The sequence below is a fragment of the Phoca vitulina genome, unplaced genomic scaffold, assembly GCF_004348235.1.
Source record: "Phoca vitulina isolate PV1807 unplaced genomic scaffold, GSC_HSeal_1.0 scaffold46, whole genome shotgun sequence".
Taxonomy (NCBI): Eukaryota; Metazoa; Chordata; class Mammalia; order Carnivora; family Phocidae; genus Phoca; species Phoca vitulina.
Genome location: NW_022589749.1, coordinates 11,450,214 through 11,462,939, shown reverse-complemented (window position 1 = coordinate 11,462,939; position 12,726 = coordinate 11,450,214). Strand labels below are relative to the sequence as shown.

Sequence of the window (12,726 nt, the reverse complement as noted above, 5' to 3'; positions counted from 1 at the left end):
CTTTCTTTCTTTCTTTCTTTCTTTCTTTCTTTCTTTCTTTCTTTCTTCTTTCCTAGTAGGGTCCACGCTCAATGTGGGGCTTGAACTCCCGACCCCAAGATCAAGAGTCGCACGCCCCCTGCCTCAGCCTTTGAAGTCTTGTCCTGGTCAGGAGCCGACGTCCTGTGTCCAGGAGGCAGCAAGCTATGGGAATAAATAGAAGCTTCCATCCTCTTGTGAGCTGGCAGAAATGGAGCAGAGTTCTTAGCCCACGGCTGCTGGCCGAGTTCTCCTGACACGCTTCCACCTTTGTCCTGGAAAGTGATTTTGTGTTGGAGGCTTAGCCCTTGTCAGAGAGGCACTCTCTCAAGTATTGAGAGCCAGGGGCAAAGGTAAGGTTCGGTTGCCAGCTCTTAGAGAAGGAAGGTGGCTGGAGGCTCACAAGGTATTGGATGATTCTGCAAAAAGCTGGGATTTCTTGGGGCCAGGCTGAGTGTCCAGGGAGATGACTGGGGGCTCTGGAGACCTCCATTAATAGTCACAGTATTGTAGGGGCATTTTTGCCCTTTGATGAAAAACAGCGCCAAAGACGTCATTTGCATCAGTACCAGAAATTGGCATCTTCGGATGCCTGGGTGGCTCAGTTGGTTAAGCATATGCCTTCAGCTCAGGTCGTGATCCCAGGGTCCTGGGATTGAGTCCCACATTGGGCTCCTTGCTCAGCAGGAAGCCTGCTTCTCCCTCTCCCTGCCGCTCCCCCTGCTTGTGCTCTCTATCTCTCTGACTAATAAATAATAAAATATTAAAAAAAAAAAAAGAAATTGGCATCTTCATTAAAATCTATCCAGGGACACTTCTGCCTCAGGGCCTTTGCACTGGCTCTTCCCTCTGCCTGGGAAGCTCTTCTCTAGAAATCTGCGTGGCTCCTTTCTGCTCTTCCTTTAAGTCTTCAATCAGATGTCACCTTCTCACAGAGGCCCTCCCAACCACCCCCTTTAAATCGCATGCCCCGTCCCCACTGGTGGCACTTACCCTGCTCTCTTATTTCCCCTGCTAAAAGCACGGATCATTTTTTTCCCCCCTCATGGCCCCCTCCCTGGTCTGGATCATTCTTTAATACAGTGCTGTTCAAAAGAAATACAATGGGAACCACATCTGCAATGAAAAAGTTTTTAGTAGCTGCATTTCCCCCCCAAAGACTTATTTATTTGAGAGAGAGAGTGCAAGCAGGAGGCGGAGCAGAGAGAGAGGGAGAGAGAATCTCAAGCTGACTCCCTGCTGAGGGGGGAGCCCCACGCGGGGCTTGATCCCAGGACCCCAAGATCATGAACTGAGCTGAAATCAAGAGCTGGCCACTCATCTGACTGAGCCACCCAGGCGCCCCTGCACTTATAAAAAAAAAAAAGATTTTATTTTTAAATAATCTCTACACCCAATGTGGGGCCTGAACTCACAACCCCAAGATCGAGAGTGGCATGCTCTACCGACTGAGCCAGCCAGGCACCTTTGCATTTTTAAAAAGTAAAAAGAAACAGGTGAAATTCATTTTTTTAAAGATTTTGTTTATTCATTTGATACAGAGAGAGAGAGCACAAGCAGGGGGAGCGGCAGGCAGAGGGAGGGGGAGAAGCAGGCTCCCCACTGAGCAGGGAGCCAGATGTGGGACCCGATCCCAGGGCCCCGGGATCCTGACCTGAGCCGAAGGCAGACGCTTCACCGACTGAGCCCCCCAGGCAGCCCTGAAATTAATTTTAATAGTGTATTTTATTTAACCCAACATATCTGAATGTTGTCATTTCAACATGTAATCAATATAAAGATACTGAGATCTTTTGTTCTTTCTTTCATACCAAGTCTTTGAAACCTGGCGTGTGGACGACTCAGCCCCTCTCACTTGGGATGCGCCATGTGTGGCCGGCGGATACTTGCGAGACATCGCAGCTCTGACATGTCATAAAATCTACCAATGCTTAGGTTTATCACTTATTGATCTTGCGTGCCTGCTGGAGGGTCAGCTCCGCGAGGCCAGGGAGCTCTGTCAGGTCCACCGGCGGGTCCCTGGCATCTCGCGGGGCGCCCGGCCCATAGCAGGTGCTCGGTCAGCACTGGACGAATGAAACACACACTCAGATGGGAGCTTCGGCTCTGCCCTTGCCCGAGCAGCAAACAAGGTGGCAGACGTGGCCATCACGACTGTCTCCTCTTCCTCTGGCTCTTTTCCTTTTCTTCCTGTCCTTTCCCTCACCTCTGTCTTCCCTCTCCTCTACTGCTCCTCTCCCTTTCTCCACTTCCCCTTTTCCTCCGCAAGGAGCATCCTTATTCATGGCCGGGCTCTGGAGGCAAGTGACTTTGGTTCAGTCCCTGCTGTCCCACTCACCTTCTGTGACTCTTGTTAATCAAGTCGTTTCTTTACGTGCAGGGATCTGGCTCGGCGTCCCTGAGGATAACACTGAAGCTTCCTGGGCTGGGGTGGGGCCCACACCATGTGGCTACCTGCACAGAGCAATGATTCCATCCAACGTTGGCACCTTGCTAAGTGTGTCATCAGCATTAACTCGTTTAATCCCCATGACTACCCCCCCCACCCCCAGAGGTGGGCACAGTTGAGATCATCCCTGTTGCATAGGGAAGGAGGCCAGAGCACGGAGAGTATAAACGACTTGCCAGAGGCCACCCCCCTAATGCAGCCTGGTTGCAAAGGCAGATTTTTAATCACTGGGCTCCAGTAGCTATGGTTCCTCAGTACCTATCAATGAAGGACCTACTGTGTGTGTGTGCCAGGCACTGTTCTAGAAGCTGGGGACACAGATGGGCAAAACAGACAGATTCCTGCCCTTCTGGAGCTTTTCCATTCTAGACGGAGAGCATTATGTAGTATGCTGGGGGTGATAAGTGCCACACAGAGAAAGTGAAGCAGGGAAGGGAGATAGGGAGTATTGTGGGGTGTGGTTTGTCATTTAAAAAGAGTGGATAGGAAGGAAGTTCCCGCTGAGATGACATTAGGGCAAGAATGTGAAGGGAGGGAGGGTGAGCTCCATGGGGGTTTGAGAGAAGAGTAAAGGGACTGGTAAGTGCAAAGGCCCTGAGGTGGGAGCAAGGCGGTGGGTTTGAGGAACACCCAGGAGGTAAAGCAGGTGGAACAGGGGGAGAGGGGAACAGGAGGTCAGACGGACGATGGTGACCTTGTGGGTTGTGGTGAGGACTTTGGCTTTTAGTCTGAGTGAGGTGGGGGCCGGAGGAACGTTCTGATTTTTTCAATGACAGCTTTATTGACAGGTAGTTCATAGAGCATACAGTGGACTCATTTAATGGGTACAAGTCACTGGATTTTAGGGTATTCACAGGGTTGTGTAACCACAACCAGGACATTTTCATCATCCCAAAGAGAAGCCTTGTACACCTTAGCTCCTGATTCTCCCCTTCGCTCCCCCGCCCCACCCCAAGCCAGGCAACCTCTAATCTGCTTTCGGTCTCATGGATTTGCCTCTTCTGGACATTTCCTATAAATGGAATCATACACTATGTGATCTTTTCTTTTTTAAAATTTTATTTAATTTTAGAGGGGGGGAGGGGCAGAGGGAGAGAATCTATAAGCAGACTCCCTGCCGAGCATGGAGCCTGGCGCAGGGCTTGATCCCACGACCCCAAGATCGTGTCCTGAGCCGAAATCGCCAGTCGGACGCTCAACCAAGTGAGCCACCCACCCAGGTGTCCTTATGTGGTCTTTTCTAAGTGGCTTCTTTCACTCAGGGTAATGTTTTCAAAGTTCATCCACACTGTGGTATGTATCAGTACTTTTTTCCTTCTCATGCCAAATAATGTTCCATTGTGTGATAGTCCGTAGTTTATTTATTACTCTATTTTATTCGTCAGCTGAGGGACATTTGGGCTGTCTCCACCTTTCAGCTACTGTGCACAGGGCTGTAGTGACCCGTGGTGCATGAGTTTTTGTGTGGACACAGTTTTCATTTCTCTCGGATGTGCCCCGGGCTCAGATGGCTGGGTCTCACGCTAAGTCTGTGCTTGGCCTTTTGAGGAATGTTTTCCACAGCGGCCGCCCCATTTTACAACCCCACCGGCAGTGTCTGAGGGTTCCGGTGTCCCCATGTCTTTGTCCACACTCACCATCTGTCTTTTGATCAGGGGAGACGTCTGAGCTGAGAAGGAACGTCATCTGACTTGGTTCGCACAGGATCCCTCTGGTACCCACGTTGAAAATATCTTACTCTGACTCATCTTTCTTTTCCTTCTGCATTTTTGTCGGCTCTCCCTATCCCGGCAAGGCCTCTCTCTGAAGCATGACGAAGCCTTTTCTCCTGCTTCTTAGGCCGCCCCCCCCACATCCTTGCCTCCCTCCCCCCCATCGGAAGTGACTCCCCTCAGTGAGATCAGAGCTGGTCACGTGTCTCAGACAGCCTTTCATCTCTGCCTATGTCTGTCAGATGACAGCCCCAGCCTGATGCGAGGGCCCTCTTGCCATGTCCTTGAGGCTCTCTTGGGTAAGCACCACGCACATTTGGACCTTGAAGAGTTCGTAATAAATAAAAGTTACATTGGGTGAGAGGGTCAAGGCAAATGAGCCTCTTTGAGGGAGGATGGGTGTCAAGGAAGGGGGGGCGGGCATCGGGCCAGGGCAGACCCCAGGTTTTAGTTCATTGGTTAGTGCCCAAGAACTGCAAAGTCAATGGGAATAAGACAATCCCATAGCTGATGGCTGTTGAAGACCTTGAGGAATTCAATGAACTATGTTAATTCCTCCATGAGTGACTTGATTGATTAATGCCTCAGGGAGCTAATTGACAACTTCAAGTCTTTAGTGCATATGGAACAGGTGTGAGGCATTGTCCCAGGTGTCGGGGATACATCCGTTAGCAAAACCAGACCCGCTTCTTGCTCGGGAGCTGGGGGAGACAAAAGTAAAGAAACCAATAAGACAATTTCAGATAAGATGGGGTGATTCAGTACAGTGACTGGTGGGTTGGTGTTCCCATTTTGGATACTGAACAGTGAAGGCCTCTCCGAGGAGTGGACTTAGAGCTGGAGTCTGGAGCAGAAGTGAGTCCTGGAAGGATCTGGGGGAAGAGTGTTCTAAGCACAAGGTACAGCAAATGCAAAGGCCCTGTGACAGGAGAAAGCTGGGGCTGTTCAAGGAACAGAAAGAAAGCCCAGGAGGCTGGGAGTACAGTGAGCAAGGGGAGAGGCTGGGAGATGGGGCAGAAAGGTGGGTAAGAGCCAGGTCGAGCAGGCCTGGGGACAACGCAGGACTCAGCTGTGCTCCCACGTCGTGGGAACCGACCTGAGTAAGCCCTACCACACCTTCCCAATGCAGTTAATCCTCATGACAGCTCTTGGAGAGAGGCTCTTACTGTCCCCACCTGACAAGTGAGAAAACCGAGGCCAAGAGCGGGCCAAGCGGCTTGTCCTGGGACTCTGCCACGGGAAACCCGGAGCACGGTTTCCCCGGACTTGTTCCCCTCTGATGCCACAGCCCTGCCCCGGCACCCCAATCTAGGTCAGGGGTTGGGGCTCTCCTGCATGCACCCCTGGCAAGGTCAGGTCTCCTGAGCAGAATAGTGCCAGGCAAGGCTCTCTCACCAGTATGTAGTGGGTGCTCAATCAATACGGATTCAGGGCAGGCCCTGCTGCTTTCTTCCAGGGTTGAATGAGAGTTTCCGAAGGCCTCTTTCTGAGCCATCAGGGACCGGCCTGCCTTAGCCAGGTGTTGAGAACATTGCGTCCCACCCCATGTAAACCCCTACCAGTCCCTTGTCCTCTCAGTAGTCTGGTCTAGAGAATGAGGGGCCCGGCCTACATCGGGGCTGCAGAACTCAAGGTCAGGTGCGGGCTGGGGGGGCTATAGGGGAACACATGCCCACCTGTTGTATCTTCTCGGAGCACTTGTTACCTGCAATTATCCATCGCTCATGTGCTCACTTGCTCATCATCTGTCTCGCTCTTCATTAGGAAGCAGACACTGAGGTCTGTTCACTTCACCTTCCTGTGCCTGCTTCCTTACCCGTAAAATGGAGCCATTCTGCGCAAGGGCCCAGCAACTAAAAGGCTCTGCACCTGTTCATTCTAAAGTGCTTATTGTGAGCAAGCATTACCTGCCAGGCAGTGTTCTAGCTGCCCGGGGACAGGGCAGGGGCCCAGAGGGACGAAGCGTCTGCCCGCAGCATTCTAGTTGGGGGGTGGGGGGGTTGGTCAGAATGCAAAGGACAAATGCCTGTGTAACCTACCAGTGGTGCTCAGCGATAAGGGTGAGGGGTGGACGGGGAGAGCTGGCCCTATTTTGTTTTACACAAGGTGGCGGGGGAAGGCCCTTCTGATAAGGCGGCAGAGCAGTCATGAAGGAAGGAGCCAGGAAGATATCTGGGGGAACAGAATGCCAAGGGGGAGGGGGGCGTATCAGGCACTGAGGCGGGAGTCTGCAAGGCCGGTTCCAGGGAGAGCCAGGCTAGAAGAGAATGTGTGTGTGGTTGGGGACTTGGGGGATGGCAATGAGGTCCCCGAGGTGGGGATGGAGGCTCTGGTGTTTCTGATGAGTTGGGAAACTCCTACTAAGCGTGACCATGACGCTGGTCATGACAGAGGAAGTGGGAGAGGAGGAGGGGCGGGGAGGAGGAGGGGGAGCAGGAGGGTCGGGGGGCTGCGGGAGGAGGGGGAGACGGAAGAGGAGAGGGAGCAGGTGATGGGAGGAGGAGCAGGGAAAGGGAGAAGCGGGGAGGAGGGGGGGAAGAGGAGGCAGAGGGGGAGCCCCACCGACCCCACCGCACTCGGCACGCGAAGATCCCCGCGCGGCCTCCCGCGGAAACGGAAGCGAGGGCGTGGGGCGCGAGACTACCCCCGCGGGGCGTGTCCTCCGGACCGTCCGATCCGCGCCCCGCCCCGGCCCCGCCCCAACCCCGCCCCCGGCCGGCGCAGCCCCCGCCCCCCGCCCCCGCCCGTAGGCTCCCGCCCGAATCCTGGTGCCCAGGGCGTCCCGGGGGCGGTCCGGCCGCGCCGGCGATGGCGCATAAAACCGCCGGCCACCTGCCCGGCCGCTCCTCCGTGCGCCGCGGTCCGGGCCCCGCCGTGCCGCTGCGGCCCGCGTCCCCAGAGTCGCCGCCTGTGTCGCCTGTGTCCCGGTCCCCGTCCCCCCCAGGCGCGGAGCCGCGGGAGCGCCGGGCGGGAGCCAGGGCGCGCAGACATGGGCAGCCGCTCCAGAGCGCGCCGGGCGGCCGCCGTGCTGGGCTTCACTGGGCTGCTGTGCGCCGTGCTGGGAGCCGTCATGATCGTGGTGGTGCCCACGCTCATCAAGCAGCAGGTCCTCAAGGTGGGTGCGGGGCGCCGGCCGGGGCTGGAGGGCGCAGGGCGCCGAGGAGGGCGCGCAGCCGGCGGGCGGGCCAGCCGGAGCCGGGATCGGCGCCCCGGGTCGGGGCCCCGGAGCCCCGGGAGCGCAGAGCGCATCGCGAGGGGCAGCTGGCCGCCGCCGCAGTACCCTCCCCGACCCAGGCCGAGGTTGGGGGCGAGGGGGGCATCTAAGGGCTGTCCTGGAGGGGCAGGCCCCGGGTGGGGGAGGCCTGGATGAGAGACCTCACCGTCAGGAGTGTGGCGCCTCTTGACTACAGCAGCCTGAGGCCGTATCTACTAAAATTAGGGCTGCACTTTGCCTGTTTCCTGTGAGCCCAGGACGACAGGAACCTTCCATTCATGTGCTTCTGTGAGACTCACATGGGTGCCCGGGCCTCCGTAGTAGGGTGCTCAGCAGAGCACTCTGCTGTCGAGAATCTCCCCGTAGAAGGCCCTTCTCCGAGGCCCGGGGCTCCGTCCTCCCCCCAACACTGCCTTCCTGATGCAGATTGGAAATGATAAGCCGCTTTCTCCTTAGATTCACACAGAGGCAGGCACGAGCCCAAGGCTGCCCGAGCAGAGGGCTTTCCTCTGATCGTAACCTTACGCATGGTTGCCCTTTCAACCGTGGAGACAAATTAGCTGGCCTCAGACCATCAGACTCTGCCCTGGGTGTCTGGACAGCCTGTTTAAATGAGCTGGAGTTAAGGAAGGTTGGGGACACTGCAGAGGGTCACACCCTTTCAGAGCTTCGAAGCCAGAGACGGCACCAGCAGTGTGGGGAGGGGAAACTGAGGCTTGCCTTGCCCAGACACTAAGCAAGCACTGATAAAGATGGGGATAATGTCACTTGCCCGTTGACTTCTCTTTTCCCCTTAGCCTGCTTCTTTAGGTGGGTTTCTTAAGAATGGGACTTGTCCACGTTTCATGTCTGTGCCCCCGGCCCGGTACAGGATGCCTGGGAATGAATGAAATCACCGGAGGAATGAAGGCTACAATCTGCTTACACCTCTCGCTGCCCCTTCTTGGGACCTGGCTGTCTTTAAACATGGTGCAACGGCTGGCTTTTCTCAAGGTCTCTGGGAGTTATATTGGCCACACTGTGTCTTTTTGTTTGTTTTCAAATCTTGTCCCATTAAGTCCTGTAGTCTGATTCCAAGGAGGTTCTGGCTGATGGTGACCCTGAGCCCTGAGTTCCTCTTGGTGGGTTTTTTTTTTGGCCTCTGGGGATGGCAGGAAAAACTTGGGTGGGGTCACCTCAGAGCCTTCGAACTGCTTTCTTCTCTCCCACGGTGGCCAAGGGGTTACACTTTTCAGAAGAGCTGTGACAGCTCTATCTCAGTGAGAGCCTACGGTGTTGTGGTTTCTGTGAGGTGTACCTCCTGCAGATGCCGTCATCCAGGTGCTATAAACATGGGGAGCCGTCGTGACCCTGTGCAAAGAGCCTCTGGCTTTGGAGGTGTGAGGGTGGGTGGGGTTTATAGTTGAAGAATCTCAGCCCCATCATTCTTGGACCAATTTCAGGGTGGTTTCTTTTTTTTTTTTTTAAGATTTTATTTATTTATTTGAGAGAGAGAGAGAGCGAGAGAGAGAGAGAGCACGAGCGGGGCTAAGGAAGGAGGAGAAGCAGACTCTCTCGCTGAGCAGGGAGCCCGATGCGGGGCTTGATCCCAGGACCAACGGATCATGACCTGAGCCAAAGGCAGACGCTTAACTGGCTGAGCCACCCAGGTGCCCCCAGGTGATTTCTTTCTGGGGATGTTGGTCAGTTCCGTGCATATCGGTTCATGCGTGGGCACCTCCTAATTCCCCACTTTAACTCTGGGCTTCCAGAGCGGAGAGTGCTGTCATCCTCAGTTGTCCTGGAGCTAGAATTTCCAGGCTTAAAGTTGAGCAAGAGCCACCCAGCATCCTCTGTGAATCTCCCAAAGATGATTGGTTTGGGTCCTAGTGGCGTGAAGGCAGGAAGGCAAGCCCAGCCCACGACAGCCACTTCTTGGGCAGCCCAGCCTGAGCCCTGGCCAAGTCCCTTCCCGTGGAAGAAGAATGTCTGTGTTCAGGGGACCAAGTGGGTGGGACGCAAAGAGAGGGAGGGACTGCCTGCCGGTGTTTTCTTTGGTGGCACGTGTCCATGTGCAACTTGAATGGGAAGCCTTGTGCTTTGCTTTCTATTTTTTTATGCTTTTTGGTTAACTAAAGAGTCTGCCTATAAAAGACATGAATTCTTGCTTGCAAAAAAAAAAAAAAAATTCAAACGGAGGGAAAAAAGTTCCCTCCGTTTTATTCCCTTCCTCAGATAATACCACCATTGTTGGCATGTATTTATCTTTCTAGACCTTTATCGGTGCATATGTCATGAGCACGTATTTATACACATTACTGCATATTTTTTGCATATACTGAACTATACTGCGTATAAATATTCTGCAGTTTGCTTTTCAATTCACAGATAGCTCTTGAAAAGGTTTCCATGTCACAACAAATAAATAGATTTTTTTTTTTTTTCCCACTGCTGCCTGGTATTCCTTTAAATGGCTATCCCCTTAATTATTTCCCGGTTTCTCTACTGACTGGTAATTTTCTGTCTCAAGCAAGCGAACTGTGAGTGTCCTGGTACATACATACCTCTCCGCGTACATGTTATGAATACTCGCGCAGGGTAGATTTCCAGAATAGAAATCTCTAGACCACAAAGCATGTTTAGTTTGAATTTTGACAGTTACCGCCAAATTGCCTTTCTGAAAAGCTCTGGCATTTATACCTCTCCAAGAGTATGAAAGTCCCACTTCCCCCACTTGTCTGCCATCGTTGGAGATTATGCTTTATTATGAGCATTTTGTTGTTGTTGTTGTTAATCTGATGGGTCTGATTTACATTTCTCAGGCTGCTGAGGGGGGTTCAGTAGGGATGTGATGCATTTCGAAACACGTGTCAGCTTCCGGAGTCCAGGGCTGCAGAGCTGGCTCTGCCCTTTGCTAGGTGGGGACCTCACGCCACTCACTTCACCTCTGAGGCAGGGTTTCTTCAGCCCTGAGACAGGTCAGATGTAGTTTGCCTACCAGCAAGATTATAAAATACAAAGGCGATTGATTACATGTGTGTGCAAATACTTTGGACATGCCTCGTTTCTTGTGTGACTCTGACCACAGCCTTGAGAAATAGGTTGAGGTGGTGCTTTTGTTCCCTCTTACAAGTAAGGAAACTGAGGCATAGCAAAGGTCCACAGCTTGCTGGGGGGTTTACACAGCTTGAGGCAGTGGTGGGTCAAGCCACAATCCTGAGTCGGGGTCTACGCGGCAGTAGGGGCATAGGAAATAAAGTGGGAGCCCTTCATCCAATGGATTTCTAGGCAAAAGTTAGAAAGAAGGGACTCAATGTGTATGTTTTAACACAGATAGTTGGCAAAATATAGAAGTCATTGGAAAAAAGCTCAGGTCACAAAACAATAACCTGTATTTTCAATGGGCGACTATTAGTGCACATAAAATCAGAAAAGTTGGGGGGAGGCTACATGTTGGACTGACAGAGTGCTCACTCTCGGGGAAAGGGCGAGGATCGGGCTGTGGCCGAGGGAAACATACTTTATCTGTAATGCTGCTTCTTTTTTTGGTATTTATTGATTTATTTATTTGTGAGAGAGACAGAGCACAAGCAGGGGGAGCAGCTGAGGGAGAGGGAGAAGCAGGCTCCCCGCTGAGCAGGGAGGCTGGCGCAGGACTCGATCGTTCTATCCCAGGACCCCAGGACCCGGGGATCATGACCTGAGCCGAAGGCAGACGCTTCACCGACTGAGCCACCCAGGCGCCCCTACTTTTTTTTTTAAGCAAAGAGAATATTCATGTGTTATGTGTTTAATTAAACATTAGTAACGAATCCATAGCTCTCCCCAGAGAATGGCCAGTTGCATTAGACGCACCAGCCGTGGGAGGTGTGCAGTGGAGGAACCCTGGACTGAGGTTGCTGGGAGAGGCCCAGGGAAGGAAGTGAGACTCATTCCCTCTACTTTCCCTCAGTAGGAAGGAGTGGACAAGAGGCCGCAGCCGGGATGCACTAAGGAGTACAATCGTGAATTACCATGGGCCAGGCAGTGTCAGAGCATCTTTGTGACTGCCATCTTGTTCAGTCCTGGGAGAATTCTGTGACACTTCTCATTACCGTCATCAACTGTTAGGGAGACAGAGGCTTTGGAGAGTAATTTGCCCCAGGTAACCTTCCTGGTGTGTGTGTGTGTGTGTGTGTGTGTGTATGTGTGTGTGAGAAAATATCCTGGAAGAGAACGCCAGGAGAATGGGGACTCTTGTATCTACTGTCTAGAACCAGCCTGGCATGCATGGCCCTCTATGTTTGAATGGATAAGGAATGCTCGGTCCAGGTCCCTGGTGGTACATTTCCAAGTTACCAGGTGTCTCTGGTCCAACAGGGAAGGCCCAGCGGTAGGAGGGGCCCCTTGCTGTAGCTGGGCCCCAGGGAAGGGGCTCGTCTGCTGGCCACCATGGGTTGATGGGCCTCTAAGCCTCCTCCACATCCAGGAGGGGAGCTGAGTCCCTTCTGCTGTCTCGTAGTTGGTTTTCTGGTTGGAATCAGCCTCAGTTGCTTTTTTTTTTTTTCTTTATTTGACACAGAGAGAGAGACAGCGAGAGAGGGAACACAAGCGGGGGGAGTAGGAGAGGGAGAAGCAGGCTTCCCACCGAGCAGGGAGCCCGATGTGGGGCTCGATCCCAGGACCCCGAGATCATGACCCGAGCCGAAGGCAGACGCCCAACCAACTGAGCCACCTAGGTGCCCCAGCCTCAGTTGCTTTATCCACTAATTTTTTCAGCTGCTGAAGTGTTCCCTAACTTGTGTTTCCATCTCAATAAATGACACTTCGATTTGCTCCCCCAAGTATAGAGGTGAAGATCTTGGGTCATCCTTGGTATGGTCTATCAGCAAATTCTATCGGCTTTATCTTCAAAGCATATCCGGATTTCAACCCCTTCTCAACATCATGACAGCCTTCTCCATCTACTGCTTGGACTGGTGCAGTAGTCTCACTCTGGTCTCCATAGACAGCCAGAGGGATCCTGATAAAACACTCATCAGATCATGTGCCCCCTCAGCTGACAACCCTTCGAGGTTCCCTATGTTACTGTTGAGTGAATATCAAGGTCCTTTCAGTGGCCTGAAGGCCCCCACAATCTGGCCCTCCTTCCCTCTCTTACCTCACCGTCTCTTGGCCTCCCTGCTTACCTGCCACACTATCTCCTGATGTCCTTGAGCCTGCCTAGCCTGGTCCTACCACAGAGTCTCTGGCTTGCATTCCCCTCTGTCTGGAAGGCTCACCCCCAGATATCTGTGTAGCTTGCCCGTCATGTCCCTAAAAGTAGTCTCCGTCAGGTTATATGTTTATTTGTGTGGCCTCTTTCTCCCTCCTGA

General features: G+C 53.2%; 1 protein-coding gene and 1 long non-coding RNA gene across 3 annotated transcripts in view; one reads left to right on the top strand and one right to left on the bottom strand.

The window, feature by feature from the left end:
* Window positions 1-1,858: 1,858 nt before the first annotated feature.
* LOC116649082 lies at window positions 1,859-4,288 on the bottom strand. The gene is made up of 3 exons (XR_004302613.1): window positions 4,105-4,288; window positions 2,357-2,472; window positions 1,859-2,084 (listed from the first exon to the last, which is right to left on the bottom strand). It is a non-coding gene; the product is annotated as an uncharacterized LOC116649082 (long non-coding RNA).
* A 2,676-nt stretch (window positions 4,289-6,964) lies between these two features.
* SCARB1 (scavenger receptor class B member 1) overlaps window positions 6,965-12,726 on the top strand; it is a 72,441-nt gene continuing 66,679 nt past the window's right edge. For both annotated transcript variants that reach the window (XM_032431366.1, XM_032431368.1), the window contains exon 1: window positions 6,965-7,294. In XM_032431366.1, the coding sequence (XP_032287257.1) occupies window positions 7,169-7,294 (126 nt within the window). In that variant the 5' untranslated portion in view covers window positions 6,965-7,168. The remainder of the gene's footprint in view (window positions 7,295-12,726) is intronic.